This window comes from Neoarius graeffei, chromosome 12 (assembly GCF_027579695.1).
Source record: "Neoarius graeffei isolate fNeoGra1 chromosome 12, fNeoGra1.pri, whole genome shotgun sequence".
Classification (NCBI taxonomy): Eukaryota; Metazoa; Chordata; class Actinopteri; order Siluriformes; family Ariidae; genus Neoarius; species Neoarius graeffei.
The window spans coordinates 65552203-65571410 of NC_083580.1; the positions used below are offsets into that span (position 1 = coordinate 65552203).

General features: G+C 42.8%; 1 protein-coding gene across 1 annotated transcript in view; it reads right to left on the bottom strand.

Moving 5' to 3' along the window:
* Positions 1-19208, bottom strand: part of slc7a3a (solute carrier family 7 member 3a) — a 30605-nt gene that overhangs the window by 5992 nt on the left and 5405 nt on the right. The window contains exons 2-11 of the mRNA XM_060936252.1: positions 13268-13698; positions 13005-13166; positions 12754-12925; positions 12546-12664; positions 11685-11907; positions 11405-11544; positions 6415-6517; positions 6097-6323; positions 3825-3991; positions 3637-3745 (exon numbers count right to left, since the gene is read on the bottom strand). Coding sequence (XP_060792235.1) covers positions 3637-3745; positions 3825-3991; positions 6097-6323; positions 6415-6517; positions 11405-11544; positions 11685-11907; positions 12546-12664; positions 12754-12925; positions 13005-13166; positions 13268-13634 — 1789 coding nt within the window. The 5' untranslated portion in view covers positions 13635-13698. The remainder of the gene's footprint in view (positions 1-3636; positions 3746-3824; positions 3992-6096; positions 6324-6414; positions 6518-11404; positions 11545-11684; positions 11908-12545; positions 12665-12753; positions 12926-13004; positions 13167-13267; positions 13699-19208) is intronic.

Here is a 19208-nt window from a genome sequence, read left to right on the forward strand (position 1 = left end):
GTTGAAGACACAACAATTGCGATAAAATATGCGAATTAGTGATAATTTTCACTTGGAAATCACACCGAATTGATATTCGCGTATTTTATCGCAATTGTTGCGTCTCCAACTAGTCGCAGGCTGTCGCAGCCCAGTGAGATACGACCCATACACTCGCACTTCCTGTCTCACGGAAACCGACTTGAGAAGGGTTCGTGACGGCTTTGCGACACCAGCGACATATTTGCGGCTATTTTGAGAGAAATGTTCAAAATTTCAGCGACGAAGGAGCGACACTTTGCGACTCATGCGAGGAAATTGAGAAGCCCCGCGAATGTTTCAAGACACTTTTGAAACTCTCTCACGAATGATGTTCGCAATTTGTTGCAGCCCAGTGAGATACTGCCTTTATTTAACTGTTTTACCCCATTAAGCCCTAAATTGCCCCAGTCCCAATTTTTTTTGGAATGTGTTGCAGGCCTGAAACACGGGAATGGATGTATATTAACAAATGAAATGAAGCTGTCCAGACAAAACATGAAATATCTTGGGAACATACTGTCTTCAATGAAATACAAGTCAAAGTAAATTTAGGAAAAAAAAAAAAATCACTGCCTTCTTTTTCAAATTTTTCACATTTCCATACCACACCAAGTTTTTCTGATTTGGGGTAGTGGATACAAAACCAATAATAATTAAAAAAAATAAAAATAAAAATAAAAAAACCACTGATGAGGACGGTAACAGTGGCAGCACCTCTACATGTACACACGTTAAGCTCATGGTTATAGCCAGCATGTCCGATATTATCTGCAAACGGCTGGTGTGGATGCAAGTTTTCAATCCAAACAAGCAAGAGCCACACCTAATTGTACCTGTTTAATTAGTTGATCTTGGTTTTCAACAGAATAACAGGTGTACACTACCGTTCAAAAGTTTGGGGTCACCCGGACAATTTTATGTTTTCCATGAAAAGTCACACTTTTATTTACCACCATAAGTTGTAAAATGAATAGAAAATATAGTCAAGACATTTTTCTGGCCATTTTGAGCATTTAATCGACCCCACAAATGTGATGCTCCAGAAACTCAATCTGCTCAAAGGAAGGTCAGTTTTATAGCTTCTCTAAAGAGCTCAACTGTTTTCAGCTGTGCTAACATGATTGTACAAGGGTTTTCTAATCATCCATTAGCCTTCTGAGGCAATGAGCAAACACATTGTACCATTAGAACACTGGAGTGAGAGTTGCTGGAAATGGGCCTCTATACACCTATGGAGATATTGCACCAAAAACCAGGCATTTGCAGCTAGAATAGTCATTTAGCACATTAGCAATGTATAGTGTATTTCTGATTAGTTTAAAGTGATCTTCATTGAAAAGAACAGTGCTTTTCTTTCAAAAATAAAGACATTTCAAAGTGACCCCAAACTTTTGAACAGTAGTGTATCTTGTACTCGATTGGAATGAAGTATTGCACAAGCCTGCTTAGAAGATTGGACATAAAATGTCGGAGAACAACTTTTTGAAAACGGTCAGGATTTTTCATGTTATTATAAGCTGAAAAAGAGAGCATGGCTGTGAGGGAAGGTGGTGCGGAGCCAAAAAACCAAAACCCTTTAGCGTGGGACGTCTGCACAGCTTAGGCAAATAAACTTAGCAATGCCATATTCTTCTGGGTGTTTAAAAATTGTCATGTGTGTATGATAAAAGTTAAAAACATGCTACGAGTGGCAGCAGAGGAAGCAATGCAACATGATTACAGCAGTAATGGATTACGCAACCAAAGGTTTTTCAGTGAAACCGAGTCCCCTGTGCAGAAAAACAGAGACTGTTATGGTATTTAGGGAACAGCCAGAGGGAGAAGGGTGTGTGTGTGTGTGTGTGTACAAAAATGAGAACCACGGAAATAAGGAACTTAATAAGTAATGGATGGAAATACGTTTTAATCCATATTTTTAAATTATCTACATGGACTTGACACTGTAACAACCCTAATATGCAGTGTGCACTATATACTGGTGCAGTGTACAAGAGTCATTCTATAATTAGGGGTACATCTCAAGTCCATGTGCTGTATTTGTCAATTTCACTAACTATTAACTTTAGCCAATGATCTTTTGTACATTAGCACACATTTCTCTTTTATATAATACAAAAAGTCAACAAATTACATCATTTTACTCTGCAAAAATGCATATATAATACTGGAATTTGGTGTTTTTATGCTGTCCGATTTTCCAAATGTCAGGTTTGGTCTTCATATTTACATTTTAAAAAAAGGTTTTTGTTTAAAATTTTTACAAATATTTATTCATGGTAATTATTATAATATGACAAAAGTGTTTAAAAGCCTAAAATGCTTTATATTATAAATTAAATGAATTTTGTGTGCGTCCGAGAAACTTATGTCCACTGTGTTACCCACTGAACCCCCCCCCCCCAATAAATCAGCAAATGGTTTGGTCCTAAGTCATGTGACCAACATCATGTGATGTCATATCCTCTTTGGTGGGAAATTTGAAGACCGTGTGCGTGGTAAGTTTTGAGTTCACCTCTTCAATATTTTCATCAATACTGTTGTATAGTCCTAGAGAGGGTTAATTGTCTGTCAACTGTGTTGTCAACATATTCATATAAACCTGATTTAGAAATTGTATTTACAAAGTATACAGCTAAAGATAATAAAAATATGAATTGATTAAGGTCTTGTAGTGAAAGCTCGGAGGTCTGCAGTTAGCACAACACTCTAAAAATGGCCGAAATGTCAACTGTGTTACCGTCAACTGTGTTACCCATCAGCTATGACACAGTTGAGGAGGAGTATGTTTTTGTCACTTAATCTTCATATTGACAGACAAACAAACAGAATGATTTAATATGTTCAATTTGTTAAATAAGCTACGTTTCTCTGAAATTGTGTCTAAATGTTGTTTTAACAGTTCACCTGAATTCATCAGCTTATTTGTAGTTAAATTTAAAACAATAAAAAGCTCTTTTTATCCTAAAAAGTGTCCTCTTGTTCTTCTGCCCTGTCAACTGTGTTACTCCCGTCAATTGTGTTACATTGCCTGTCAACTGTGTTGCAAGTGTTTTTTGTGCTATAAATCTCTTGTGTTTGATGAACTGTAAAATAAAAGATTGGGGATTATCTCTGGATAGGGAAGTCTTGTATAAGGAGGGAGAACAACTCTAAATTCGACGTAACAAGGATTTATGTTGAAAAAAGTGTCATTCTGCATCACAGTGAACCATAAAATCCTATTTATGAAGCTCAAAATTCATATTTTCCATAACAGTTGTACAGATTAATTAAAAACATCTTGTTAATGGACTTAAGCACTTTCAAACAAATGTGTTTTCAAATGTGTAGTATTTTTATACATGTTTAAGATGACATAACATTTGTCCGTAACACGGTTGACAAAAACAATCAAATGTTCATTTTCATTAAAATATTTTAAAAGTAATTTAAGATTAAGCTTGGCAATTAATTTGTTTAGGAACTTGACGGTATATACCATGGAAACATATAGGTTATTTATTGAAAAAGAATACTGATATTTTGAGATTTTGCTTTACATGAAATGTACCCCTAATTATAGAATGACTCACAAGTATGCCATTTTGAACACCTAGATAAAGAGGATGTGCTTACCAAGAGCCATCCAAACTGCAAAGCGGCACCACGTGGCCAGATCCAGCTGCATCATGAGGTAGATATTGACAAAAACACTAAACAAAGGCAGCCAAGGCAGAAGAGGCACCTGGAGGAGAAAAACAGCAGGCTTAGCACGATTACCGAACAGGACTGTCATACCAAATTATAATTTATCTCACCAATACCTTGAAAGTGAGCGCTTCTTTGCTCTCAGGCTGCCTCCAGATAACGATGACACAGAAGCAGCACAATGACATGAGAACAGCACACACAGCCACCCACACAATATGGCCTTCCAGCAGTGCGTCTAGCCACATGGCCAACACGGCACACAGCGCAGTGATCAGCACGGCTACGGAGAACACAGTACACGCAGATTACATCTCATGCACGAGCTGGATCAAATTACACTCATGTTTGAACAGTGACTTGATACTAATTAATTAAATCCATCCAGTCAACATCATCTACTCATCTTTCCCTCAATGGACCCATCCATCCATCCTCTTCTTTCCACCCACTGAGCCGTGTCGTCCCTCTATCCCTCCAATCAACCATTTCATCTTTCCAGCCATTCTCTTCATTCTATTCCTCCAGCCATCTATCTATCTATCCTTGCAAACAATCCTACCATACACCCAATCTTTACCCATCCATCCATCCATCTACAGTATTTAGAGGCAAACTGTGGTCACGTTAACATTACTAAGCAGCAATCTTAATGTGCTTCATACATGTGAATTAAAGGCTTAAAGGAGATACAGCCTCACTTTTAGGCCCTGTTCACACGAGTACGTTTTTGTCGAATCCGCATAAATACTTTATCGTTTCGGCCTCGCGTAAAGACGGAGCTGGCTTTTTCGAGATGTGAAACCGGTATTTTTTGAAAACGGGTCCCAGAGTGGGAAAATCCAAAAACGCCAGATAGCCCGGAGTCGTCTGGACGGTGAAGCGGATTTTTTCAGAAACGATGACGTATAAACCCCGCCTCTCTAACCTTTAACCTCAGCCACCGCCGCTAGACATGTCATAACAACAACAACAACGGCGGACTACAGGCTTGTGCTCGTACTGCAGAAACAACTCAGTCTATTACAGCTGTTACAACAAAACCTTCTGCTTTTATATTACTGCGAAGAGCAACAAAACTTCTCGTGTTATGACCTTGTTTTGTAAACAGCGCGTGACCTTTATACGCATGCTCCATGGCTTCTCTTCCGGTTTTAGTGTATTGGTGTGGTGGCGTCACAGCGCCACATACAGGCCTGGCATATGTACTACAGCGTTTTGGGTCGTTTCCAGTGAATCGAAACGATGCCGTGTTTACGGAGATTTTTTCCAAAACGACAGCGTATTGGGTGAGGCCGCATACTCGTGTGGACGGGGCCTGAGTTTATAAATGCCTTGAGACCTCAAGAATGGCACAGGAGTAGTTTAAGCGTTAACAATAAATCTAATATAGTAATTTTTACGATTAAAATTATTCGTATAGGTAGCGGTCTGAGGGAATGACCTTGACATCACCGCAGGAAGTCTATCGGTCTCATCGCCATTTCCGTTATACTAAAACACAGAGCTGACTGCAACTCCGATCCTCCATTTTGAGCTAATTTATCGCCATGCCACGTAGATGTGTTCTTGGCCGGTGCAGCAACATGACAGAAGGTGGATTTACGTTGCATTCATGGCCCAAGAACGTTCAAACTGCAAAGATTTGGACGCGTTTTGCGAGAAGTTCACGGGCACATTGGGCGCCTATGAAGTGGTTTCTCCTCTGCTCTGCACATTTTACTGAAGACTCATACGAGACCTCTGATCTGTTGAGGAGCGTTGGCTAAAAGCCCGTATTGAAAGAGGGTGCAGTATCAACAATTAAAGGAAAAGAAAACTACAAGAAAAGGAAAGTAAGTTCAGTTGCACCAGTTCTCCCGGCGTGAGCCAAGGGTTGCTGCTAAAACCTGGAACAGAACGGGACGGGACATATTATCGCTCAGGCAGTGACCTCCCCGTGGTTGTTCCTAAAACCAGTGATGCCCAGTCCCAGGTTTTAGTAATTGCCTGAGCCGAGCAGTAATGGTGGAGTACTCAGTATGGAGAAAATGGAGAATGAGTGGACCAGCCGTCTGATTTCTCCGCTGGATACGCTTGCCTCAGCAGCAATATCTCACCCTTACATGGAAGAAGCGAATGAATGGAGAACTGAACGAACAACTGAAAGTCAAATTGTTTCAAAACAATCGGCCACAAGGTCGGCCTTCAAGAAGCGAGAACACAGACGGATAAGATGCGACTCTCATTTGGATACAAAACAACACTCGTTGTTTACCTGCATTTAGATTAATACATGTAACTTGTTTTGTGTTTAAGTTTATTTAATTTCCTTTAGAATGTGATCGTCTCGGTTCATCTGATTATTTAATTAGCCTTTTACGTTAGAATTAGCTGCACAATTCTTACAGATAATCGCCGTCACGGCATAGACGATTGCTCCAGATATTTTGGTCGGGCTGTCCCTGGAGGGAACCAAGAGTAGCTTGAAGGAGAACTTCTCCCTGGGGAGACGATCATCTGAGTCGAGACCATATTCATCTCCGCTGTCTCCAGACACAGCCACCTTCTCACCTCCCACCAGCTCCACCAGCTTTTCACTCTGACCGAAGGAGTTAAGCGTTCCAGGCTGGTATCTGTGCAGAAACACACACATGCAGGTCATTTTGTATACGCGATATTATGTGTGTAGAAATATGTCTAGACTGGATCTATGCTGGGAAATACCTGAGAATGAGAACACACACAGCCACCAGAGAGTAAGCCAGCAACGTCCCAATAGACATGAGGTCAACCAATGCAGCCAGGTCAAACAGGAAAGCCATGAGTGCTACCACAGATAAAAGAAGAAGTACATCAACTAACTGCAGCTGTATCATTTCACTAGGAATGGCTGAGAACATAAAAATATCATATCATGACACTCAAAGGCATTTCTATTAGGGACGATACATAGCATTAAAGCATGCGAGCAAGAGAGTTGTGTTTGGTGATGCGGAGCGTGGTGTTGCTTTTATTGAATGTCAACAAAAAGTAAATTCTTTAAAGGTCTCATGGCATGAAATTTTCACTTTCTGAGGTTTTTTAACATTAAAATGAGTTCCTCTGACCTTCTTAAGTCACCCCAGTGGCTAGAAATGTCATAATGTGTAAACCAAACTATGCCCACCCTTTGTCAACATTTGAGAATGGCGCGTCAAAATGGCGCGTTGATAGGCTCTTCCCTTTACTACGTCAGCAAGGGAGATGATCCCCACGCACTGTATGGATTGCCCCGCCCAGCTCAAAAGTTGGCACCATAGATACGTCACTTCAATCATGTAGTGAGGAGACCATAGAGGACACAACAACATGGCACCACCTAAGCGAGCGAAACATGGAAATTGCGCTGTACATGGATGTGACAACACAGAAAAGAGTCTGTTTTTACTGCCGACGGGAGAGCCCCTGAAGATGCAGTGGCTTAATTTTATTTACTCCAATAATACGCCGTCGAGTCTACCTAAGACGGTGTATGTTTGTCGGAAGCATTTTCCTAAGGAATGTTTCCACAACTTGGGACAGTACAGGGCAGGTTTTGCACATCAACTGTCACTGAAGCCTGGGTCCGTACCAAGCATCCCTGCCGCATCAGCCACAAACACCGAACAAGTAAGTGTATAACTGTTAAGTCGTTTTGCCGTGTTTTAAAATCGGTGCGTTAGCCTTGCAATGGCTACATTAGCTATGCAGCTAACCGCTTCCTGCAGTTAGCCAGGTACTCTGCGCTACAAAACCAAAAAGCATGCAGCATGCTCGAAAGCTTGGACTGTTGTTTGACCTGCCATTACTACTGTTCACACACAGGTAGCATGCCCGCAGCTTGGTCAAGCCCCTCCCCCCATGGCCCACCCCCACCCTCTACCCTTCCCCGCCTCCTGCTTCTCATTAGCAAAACGACACACTGGGAAAAGCGCTGAAATGGGGCTTTCTCCCAGGAGGCTATATCTACGTGCCGAGGGTTCATTTCGAGAAAGGCTGCGGATATAACATCCGGAAACCTCCACGAGCCCGTTTAAAGCATCAACAAACCACCATGCCATGGGTCCTTTAACAAAGAAAATAAGGAGACTTTAATTAAAGATGGCACCTCCGCTGTCCCAGAATCCAATTCGTTTTTGTGTACATACGATCCACTGCTATCCTGGTAGCGCTCTGTGCATCAAAACCTCCACAAATTCACTGCTAACGATCCTTTCGAAACCTGTCCCGAACGCTTTCTTCATTTCCATGTCACATATGGAAGCTTTGAACAAAATATGCCTTACAGAAGGAATCTTTCCTTTCCTTCACAACAGATTTACAACAGATTTTATTTTTATTTACACCTCTAAGCAGAACACTAAAATATTATGTAACAAAGAAAAATATAGATCAATAAACTAAGTTAAAACCAGAACTATGAATTTTGTAGGGAAATATATATATATATATATATATATATATATATATATATATATATATATATATATATACACACACACACACAAACTGTATATATATTTGGAAAGAGGTGCAGAAAACCCTAGAATAACTTGAAAGCTAATCTAGCTAGGGCTTCCTAAGCTGAGGGGTGATTGTTGAATTTTTTTTTTTTATATTTCAAACACACACACACACACACACACACACACACACACACGCACGAAGGGGAAAAACAAAAAGAAAAAAAAAAATCCGCCTGCGAGACTGCCAAGGCCGGTTCAGGTCCATTAGAACAGTGTAACCATGTGGAAACACAATGGATCAGTCAAAAGAATTTAAAATTTTAAATACTTTGACAAAGTATCTTCAATTTCACGTTACAGTTGAAGATCTGTGTTCTGGGATGTCGCCGAATAGTTGCGGATTGGTTTTGGAATATCGCTAGCATCGAAAATGGTGAAGAGGATTCTGGGAAGGGTGAGCCACCCCTTTAAAGTGTATATCCCGGGTAAATTCAGGAGCAAGATCAATGTAATTCTCCTATTTTATATTAAACTTTGGTCAAATATCTGTAACATTCTGCATTCTCTGCAATTTGTTTACCTTGCGCAATACCAGAAAAATTCAGTTGAAATCAAGTCATTTGAGGCGAATTGGTCCGCCTCGGAAAAAACCTGGCATTTGGATTTCCTGGGAAACATTGATTTTCGTGACGTCGTATGCGGGACGCCTCCGTCTGAATCCTACGCCAGCGCTGGTTTGTTTATGAGAAAACGACCTGGTGGTTTTCTGCAAATTTCTTCAACGTTATCGTGTAATTATTAAAATGGTTAACAGATGTATCGTAGGAGGGTGTAGCAACACCAATCTTGATGGGATTAGTACTCATCGTTTTCCAAAAGCCCGGACATTGAGAGAGAAATGGGAGCGCTTGGTCTACACAGGCTGTGCACTGAAACCGTGCAAAGCTCTCGCAGCCTGCTGGCGCTTCCGCAGGTGACGTCACGAATCTGGCTCCAGACTCCCTTGGGATTTTTCCAGACGCGTTTTTTTTTTCTGCTCTAGACAGATGGCCTTGTGCAAAATTACCCTTCTGGATGAGTGTGTAAAGGGACATACTTTCATATTTAAAAAAAAAAGAAAGAAAGAAAAACACGAAATTGGTCCAGAATATGCCCTTTAAAGTTTGAACTTTTCAAAAATGAATTTTAAAGATTCAGTACAAAACTAACACCAAATCAACAGCTTCTGAATTTTTATGAAACCACAAATGACAAAAACCAAATGTTTTTGGTCCACTATAGTGAGAGAGAGAGAAAGAGAAAAAAAAGTTCTATATACTGTTGAATCTTGTAATTTGACAATATAAAACACAATAACAATATTTAAATAATATTGGCTGGCTTTTTTCATGGTATATCAGATATATTCCATTCAGCTAACATGATACTGAATGAGTCAAAGACGAGTTCAAGATCATGCTAGCTGAATGGAATATATCTGATATACCATGAAAAAGCCAGTCAATATTATTATTATTATTATTATTATCATTATATATACACATTCCTTTCGGGTGCTCAACGTGTCTGTCTTTCTCTTTCAAAATCCTCCGTATTTAACAAAGCGAACCTGGCGGCCATGTTTGTTTACATATTTTCACAGTCGCTCGGAAGTTTTACGTCTCCGATGTGTGATGTCATGTTGTCTTGACAACCATATTCAATGCTCATTCTCCATTGGGTAGAGTGATGTAATACACGTAGGATAAGCGATATGCTAACAATGCTGCATGCAATCAAACCAAATGAATGAAACCTGTTAGAAGGGAATAGAACATGTTTTATTCCATTATAAAAAAGTGTCCTATGTGTATAATATATATATATCTTATTTTTTTCGCGGTCTGGTTCCCATCAAATCCCACGCTCTGATTAGCTGGCGAGCGGGTCCGTATCCTACGGTACGGACCCCGGTTACGGACCTCTGGCGACTCGCTCGTTCACAACAAACATAGTAGCAATTTTTGTCAACATTTATTTTCGCATTTCTCAGGAGAATAGCATTAATTTTACAGCATGGATGGCGATAACGACAGTGTTCACAGCGAAAATGAGTTTTACTACCCTGAGGAAGAAGAAATAAAAAAAAAACATTTCAGGAGAAAGCTAAAAAACTGGAACTTGCTAACGCCGAGCAAAAACATGGCTGAATCCTGAACGACTCAATTTTGTATAAATAGGGGACTACATAGGCGGCAAAATGTAGTTTTTTTCCCTGCCATGGAAGTGCACTTGTATACCGAGGAGGAAGCCATTTGCATTACAGCCGTGAATGAGGATTCAAAATGGCGGCTCGGCTCGGTTTTCCCTTTCGGACGCTCTCGTTTTCTGTTAGAATTTGGTAAAGAAAAAAATAAATATATTATTTACCAGCTTAAGGTCGGTCCGTATGGTGAAATCCCGTGGCCTTGAATAGTACTTTCAAGACCTCGATCACGATATTTCACCATACGGACCTCCCAGCTGGTAAATAACATTTATTTTTTCGCGGTCTGGGTTCCATCAAATCCTGCACTCTGATTGGCTAGCGAGCAGGTCCATATCCTACGATACAGACCCCAGTTACAGACCTCTGGCAACTCGCTCGTTCACAACAACAACAAACATAGTAGCATTTTTTGTCAACATTTATCTTTTTTTTATAAGATTTATTTATAAGATTATCAAAAATCTTATAAATTTTTGCCAGCATTTCTCAGGAGAATAGCATTAATTTTACAGCATGGATAGCGATAACGACAGTCTTCACAGCGAAAGCGAGTTTTACTACCCTGAGGAAGAAGAAATAAAAGAAAACATTTCAGGAGAAAGCTAAAAACCTCTAACTGTTGCTAACGCCGAGCAAAAACATGGCTGAATCCTGAATGACTCAATTTTGTATAAATAGGGGACTACATAGGTGGCAAAATGTAGTTTTTTTCCTGCCATGGAAGTGCACTTGTATACTGAGGAGGAAGCAATTTGCATTACAGCCGTGAATGAGGATTCAAAATGGCGGCTCGCCTCGGCTAGGTTTTCCCTTTCGGGCGCTCTCGTTTTCTGTTAGAATTTGGTGAAGAAAAAAATAAATATATTATTTACCAGCTTAAGGTCGGTCCGTATGGTGAAATACCAGTACTTTCAAGACCTTGGTCACGGTATACGTTGTACAAAATCTCAAGCACAGAGCACGTAAGCAGAGCTTTTCTCACCTGCTACACATCCAGACACCGCCGTGGCCAGGAGTGGCGTTCTGGTGCGCTTGCTCATGCTGGAGAGAGAACGGAACAGCAGCCCGTCCTCGGCCATGGCGTAGATTACACGTGGCATAGGAAACATGGAGCCCAGCAGACTGAAGGATGAGAAACAAACACACTGTATAAGACTGCGAAGCCAGAAGAATTTTCCAACAACTCTTGCTGTATATAAGCAACACTTCTTTACTGTACGTGTCCAAACATCCATACCAACAAACCTCTCTGATCATCTTACCTGGTAGAGAGAGCGCAGAGTGAACCCACAGCCACTATGTATCGTGCTGGTGCCCAGCCCACATAGCTGAAGGCCTCAGGCAAAGGACTCTGGGTATTGAGCTTGTAATATGGCATCATTAGTGTAAGGGCGGCTGAAACGCCAAAATAGGCGAAGAAGCAGATGAGCAGAGAAATAACGATCCCCAAAGGGATGGAGCGCATCGGGTTCTTGGCTTCCTCACCTACCAAAAAAAAAAAAAAAAAAGTGGAGGTGGGGGGTGTTTCCCAGATTGAATACATCGGCCATGGCATGCAATAGACTAAACAGTACTCAGACCCAACACATACCCCTTTTCCACCAAATCAGTTCCAGGGCTGGTTCGGTGCCAGTTCACAACTCGTTCAACTTGCGAGCCAGCTGAGAACCAGTTTGCTTTTCCATAGCTCGGGGTGCTAAGGGGAGCCACGTCATTACGTCGCTGTATACGTCAGTTACGTCGCTACGTTTGCATAAACCTTGGCGCGAATATCGAAGCAAAAACAACACGGAAGAGACGCAGCAACAACAACAATAATAATAACGGATGACTTCGCGTTTGTACAGCTGCTGCTTCTCGTCGCTTAAAAATGGCGATCTTTCGCAGTCTTGTTATTGTTGCTGGTCTTAACAACTCCCCCCCGACGTAAGCAGTTCTTTCCTCTGGCCCAGCAGAGAGTTGGTGCTAGCCTGGAACCGGTTTTTCTGGCCCCAGAGCCAGTTCTTTGTCAGTGGAAACAGAAAACCCGGTTCCAAACTAAGCACTGGCGCCAAACCAGCCCTGGAACTGCTTTGGTGGAAAAGGGGCAACAGTGGAATGACAGGATGAACAGATCGACTCACTTGTAGTTGCGATGCAATCAAATCCCACAAAAGCGTAGAAACATGTGGCTGCACCAGCCAAGATGCCTCTGAAGCCAAATGGTGCAAAACCACCACTTCCAAAAGATTTCTCCATGTCTCTGAGGAGATCAGAACAAGTCAACTCACACATCCAACAAGCAAAATCAATGATGCTAAATGACATCCTGAACATTGAAACATGACTCACGCCAGTGTTGTGATGTTCGTATCATTGACAAAGTAATCCTCTGTGAGATTCCAGTTCGCTGTATCGCCTTTGATGAAGCCGGAGATCATAACAAAGCCCAACACCACCAGGTTGATTCCGGTGAAGATTTTGTTCACGAGCGCAGACTCACTTACACCAAAGGCAAGCAGGCCTAAAGAGGAAATCATTCATTAAAAGCATGCCCTTTTTTTTCCCCTCTGGAAAAATTACACACACATCAGTTTACTCACCAGTCAGCAGCAGAATGAGAACAAGTGCGAACAGGTCTGGGTACTCAGCGAGCACATTGCCTGGAACCTTCATGGCCATGACTGACCTGAAGAAGCTCGAGATCCGCTGTTCTATCAGGTTATCAAAGGTGGAGCTCCAGGCTCGAGCAACACTGGCTGTACCTGCACATCACAAGACGCTCATTAACCCCATTCTCAAATGTCAAGGTCTCGAATATCAATCGAGGGCAACGTTCGCTTCAAGTACCAGCCACACAACTCACCAATGACATAAGACAGGATGAGGTTCCAGCCAGTAATGAAGGCCCAGATTTCTCCCACAGTCACATAGCTGTACAGGTAAGCCGAGCCCGTCTTTGGCACTCGAGCCCCGAACTCTGCATAGCAAAGTCCTGCCAGCATGGACGACAGGGCTGCCACCAGGAAACAAAGCACAATAGCAGGACCTGCCTTCTCTCTCGCTACCTCTCCAGCTAGCACATATACGCCAGCACCGAGTGTAGAGCCAACACCCAGGGCTACCAGATCCAGAGTGGAGAGGCAGCGGGCAAAGCGGGTCTCCTCGCTGGAACAGTTCAGGACACGGCGCCGCAGCAGCATGCGTCCTACAGCAGCCAGTTTGTCCACCATGGCTGAATGTAGAAGAGTGGAGTCGGGACGTTTAGGGTTTGTCTGGATTCTTGGACGCACACACCTAGGAATGAAGAATGAAACAGATATCATGGGCGTGTATAGGGGAGAGAGAGAGAGAGAGAATCATTTCCTGAATGATTTATGGGACATTTCTCTCACACATACATGACTGATGAATCAGCGTCATTAATTCCAGTTTGAGTGCCATTTTGTAAGTCAGACACAACAGTCGGAAGAGCCGGAAAACAATACCGACCGGATCACATTCCGTAGCTCGTTTTATACAGTTCAACTCAAACTGCTGCCGTTAGAACCATCATCCATTTCTCAAACGTCACCTTTTCTCCAAATAATACGCTTGCAACACGTTCGCAAAGCTTGAAATTCACTTGCAGCGTCATCCGAGTAACCTCCACTCCACGGTGTAAATTTTCACCACGGATATTTGACCGGCTTGAAGCATAACGCTCGCGTTAACACCAGGCCTTGATATTGCTATCAGTGAAAAACACTCGCTCCATGGCAATAACATGAAGCAAGGGAGGCTGAAGTGATCCTTTTGTACCAAGAGGTTCAAGGATGGGCAATGTGAACAACCAGCCAGTCAACACAGCTGTCCGATTGTCTATCGTCAGGCTTCGCTGATACCGATAGAAGAGTCAGATTGCCTAGTTCCTTATCAAGTACATCACATTCCTGGTGCTGATAGTTAGTACAGCTTATTCCCGCATCCGTATGTCCTCGGTCAGGTCAGGTTTATAATCGCAACGTACTGTATTCATGCATCATTCATTTAATGTTTGACTGGGACACGGTTCATCAACAACGGACACCAGCTGCTGGATTTTGGGAATAGGTTTTCGGCAAGATCTTGAAACTCCCATTCCAAGAAATTAAAGAGCGAGAATGGGTGGGGCTACACCGATACTACGTAGATCGGATTTCCTATTGAAAATATAGAGGAGGTCAATCAGACAAAAACCTAACATGACCTATTCCATGATACGGATGTGAAAACTTAAACAGTTCGCCTCGTACAGTACCGCATCTGTACTGTGTGTTTATACATCAAAGACAGGTGGGACAAAGAAGGAATTTGGTGGAAAAAGCAACAAAAACATCCCTGTATTTCGGCATACAATAGAGAGGCTGAAATAGACGCTTTTATCTGAGCGATAGACTGTTTATCTTGGCAGGGAACCTGGAGAAGCTTCAAGGTTCGAGCAAAATTGACGTAGGCAAGAGCTCAGTGCTTCAAACGCGCTGTTTGGCCTTCACGCAGCACGCACAGTGACTGCTTTCATTTGCTGCTCACTGGCTCTGCTGCCATTAGTGACAAAGCAGCCATAGAGAATTCAAACAGCTCGCAGAACATTTAATTAATAAAAGCGCCACTGTTTTATACAAAAAAAAAAAAAAATCCTGCAGTTTCTTTAAAATTTACTCAAGTGCGTTTGAAGGTTAGGGAGTACAAAGTGAACACACAGCCTTTAGAAATTCTTTCAGTAGGAGTCTCCGGGTATTAATCATCCGGCATGAGTGAGGCTCTCACAAGGGAACGACTGTTCTGCTCTGGGAATATAGTGGGTGGCTAGATGTGCCACAAAGCCTCAATAGGGCACAATGGCGGGCGCTAATCTCTTTCTTGTGTTTTCCACGAGGCCGTCCAGCTGATACGCACGGAGCCATGAGAAACTGTGCCAAGGTGTCAACGATGATCTTTCTAAGTACATCAAATTGCTCCGATTAACCAAGAATACCCAACGATTCCTCGACACCGAAGCCTCTTTTGCATTTATTCAATTTAAACGTTCTGCTAACGGTCCATCAGATACCGTACAAGCACCCGCAACTCAGGAAGGTCCAGGAAACAAAGTATGAATTGAAAGCAAACAGACTCAGGTGAGGTCTTGAGTAAATGCGGGAAAAAAAAAAAGAAGCGAGTTTGTGGAGTGACTCACTGAAGAGCTCAAAATAATTCCTGCCATGCATCTTAAGCTGATTACAGGAAGAACAACCTGCTAAACTGTTTTTTTAAGATCCTTCAGGTCAAATGTTTTTTTTTTTTGTGTCGGGTTCTTCTTTTGACATGAGATTACACCATCACAATTTCTCGTAAAGGAAAAAAAAAAAAAAAACACACCTTGTTGCATCTGAATGAAAAAGAAAGCAGCAACTTCCTTTAGATTTTTTTCTTTCTTCTTCCTCAAAAAGAAGAAGTGTTGAAATAAAACACTTTCATTGTTTCCACAGGTTCAAACAGATACTGTACGGCCGTACATAAAAGGCCCATTCAGGTTGCAGGATAGGATTAGTTAAATCCTCACAGGAACAGACTTTCTTAAAGTCCACTTCTTTCCAAATTGGGGTCAGTAATGTCTCGACGCAGTAGATCGTAGCACTGGTGCTCAGCGAACAAATACCCTGTCCACACTAGGGATTTTGTACCGATACGAAACTACTGTCGTACCGCAACACCTGTCCACACTAGCAACTATACCGGTACTGTAGCGGTATAACTGTATAGGCCAATTTATGCTGACAACCCAGTCCTCGCAGACGGCATCGCAGATAGCGTCTGCGTAGCCCCCCCACCTTCGCAGACGCTCTGCGCGCACCTCCCAAAAATTGTGACCACCGCAGAAGCCTCGCAGACAGCGTCGCAGACAAGAGGGCTCTGATCGGTCCACTCTACATCCGCTGTACACGCACTTCCGCTTCCCTACTTTCCCGGTTTGGTTTGTTTTCACGACCGCCATTTTTAAAAACACGAGCGAAGATGGAGCAGCACGAAGAGCGGTTGATTGAGGAAGTACGTACATCTATACGACTCCAGTTCCAGTCATTATAAGTAACCGGAGGATAAACACTCCACTAACCACACCCACCAACTACTCCTAGCGACTTTGCGCCCCCTTGCGTTGTGGCGGTGAATAACATCGCGCACGCCTACTACTCCCCGCTCAACGATAAATTACAGCTGTCTGTGAAAAGCTATCTGCGAAAGCCTTGTCGCAAGAGCATGCAGAGGCCTTATCGGTACGAAACCCACAAATGTATGGGTTTCGTACCGGTACTGTAGCGCTTCGCTGTAGTGTGGACAGATGAAGCAGCTCTGTATCGATACAAATATAACGCGCATGCGCAAAGTCACACACCTCAATCGATGTCGTCGCTGAATAGTGAAGAACGGAGATTCGTTTGTTTCTTTCTCAACTGCCTCGCGCATTTTATACGATTCAACTGAATAAATGACCACCAGAAATACAGACTGTACATACACAGGTTGTTTCATCTGTACGGAAGCCGAGAGAGGCCCTTCATGTAATCCTTTTTTTTTTATTCACCTTGTTATCCCGAGATAACGACATAATTAATTCAGGATCTCAAGAAAACATCTCATCTCATTATCTGTAGCCGCTTTATCCTGTTCTACAGGGTCGCAGGCAAGCTGGAGCCTATCCCAGCTGACTACGGGCGAAAGGCGGGGTACACCCTGGACAAGTCGCCAGGTCATCACAGGGCTGACACATAGACACAGACAACCATTCACACTCACATTCACACCTACGGTCAATTTAGAGTCACCAGTTAACCTAACCTGCATGTCTTTGGACTGTGGGGGAAACCGGAGCACCCGGAGGAAACCCACGCGGACACGGGGAGAACATGCAAACTCCGCACAGAAAGGCCCTCGCCGGCCACGGGGCTCGAACCCGGACCTTCTTGCTATGAGGCGACAGTGCTAACCACTACACCACCGTGCCGCCCCTCGAGAAAACAACACAACTAATTCGAGATCTCGAGAAAACAAGACCGTTATTTCGAGATCTCGAGTAAACAGCTGAGAAATGGTTCATTCAGGTGCACCAAGAGACTTGTGATATGCTGACTTTGGGGCTATTTCTCATTCTGTATAGACGCAACTTTGGTCATTAGAATGTCTGGAATAATCGATCACCTAATAAGGCAATATTTTGATCAGGGGTTGACACAGGGAGAGATTGCATTAAGTCTTTTAATAAGGGATAATTTCAAAATTAGTCCGCGGCACCTCCGCAGAAGACTGGCCCGTCTTCGTCTCTACCGACGGAGATGCAGCGATCCAGCTGAGATCATGAAATAATTGTTTTGTTTTCTCGAGATCTTGAAATAACGCAGGGTTTTTTCTAGAAAAATTTAGTATGAGGGCGCTCACCATGGCGAGGGAGCGAAGCGGGGGGTGATGGTGCCGGTTGTCCCCCCCCCCCCGCCGTGCAAAGCCTTTGAAAAATGCTCCAATGGGACATTCTGAGGCTATCTGAGAGGGAAATTGTAACAAATTGTCTGTCAACATTGAAAAAGAAAGAAGTAATCTTCTTCTGCCCCGGACAGTCTTTGGCTTTCTTCCGTTTCGTGCCGCGGGATGACATCTTTAAATGCCCAAGTGTCAAGAAAAACAACTCGCGAACTACTTCTGTCAAAAGCTCCCGCGCCGGTGGGTGAAAGGTCATTCAGTCTCGAGAAATCTCGCTCGATAAGTCAGCTGACCTTGTATGTAACCCATGTCAAATCTCGCGAGAGCAGCCGCGACAAGTAAACAACTAAACAACATGGCGCCTCAGTCTGGAAAACGCCAATTCGGATTGTTTTTGCACCGTCTGGCAGTGTATCTACTATGATTTGAATATTTTTGGAGCAATTATAACGTATTTGATGATCAGACACATTGTCACATGGTGTTGCTGGGATGTTTTCACGGAGTCGGTAAGGGGGCGCACGCCGAGAGTAAGAGGGTGCAGCGCCCCTGTTCCCCCGTTTAGACGAAAGCTTGTAACGGATGCCATATATTCTCGGAAGGAAGTTACTCGGTAACCACGGAAACATTTCGCGCACGCGCATTTCAACTACCGTGAAAGAAAACCGCAAACATTTCTCGCTAGTGTGGACGGATGCACTAAACTGTACCGGTATACTTTGTATCGATACAGTTATACCACTTTCGTACCGGTATAAAAGTGTGAACACAGCATAACTCATGGAGAAACTCACGACATACGGAAACATGAGCGAGCCCCATGCTGGGACAGAACACATCCGATTTTGTTTGTGTTTTATTTTGTTACACTGAAAACGCAAGCTGATCAGATGCACAGAAAGGAGCATGGAACCGTTTAGACAGCCGTGGGTGCCGTTTGCTTTCGGTGCCAAATTACATGCAGAGAGCATTCTACAAACACTCAGCTGATTACAGCGAGGAAAGTAACCCTGATTCGGTTAAGATACGCAGAGGCACGTATTCCTGAGAACGAACCCAGAAACATGTCCAGAGGGGGCTCGATAATCTCATCTCCATTAAGCTCCCTTCCAAACTCTAAAGCTTATTACCCAGTAATGATATGGGGAATTATTAAGAGTGACGAACTGAGTCCGGAAACGTCGCAGGGTCCTTGGAGAGATCCAAGTGAGCCAAAATGCCAACCAATAAGTATTGTAATAGGCATAAGTATCTCATGGTCACGAATTATTAAAATTGTGGTCACAATATACCAAAATATCAGCTGCAACTTGAGCTCATGACTTAACATGTTG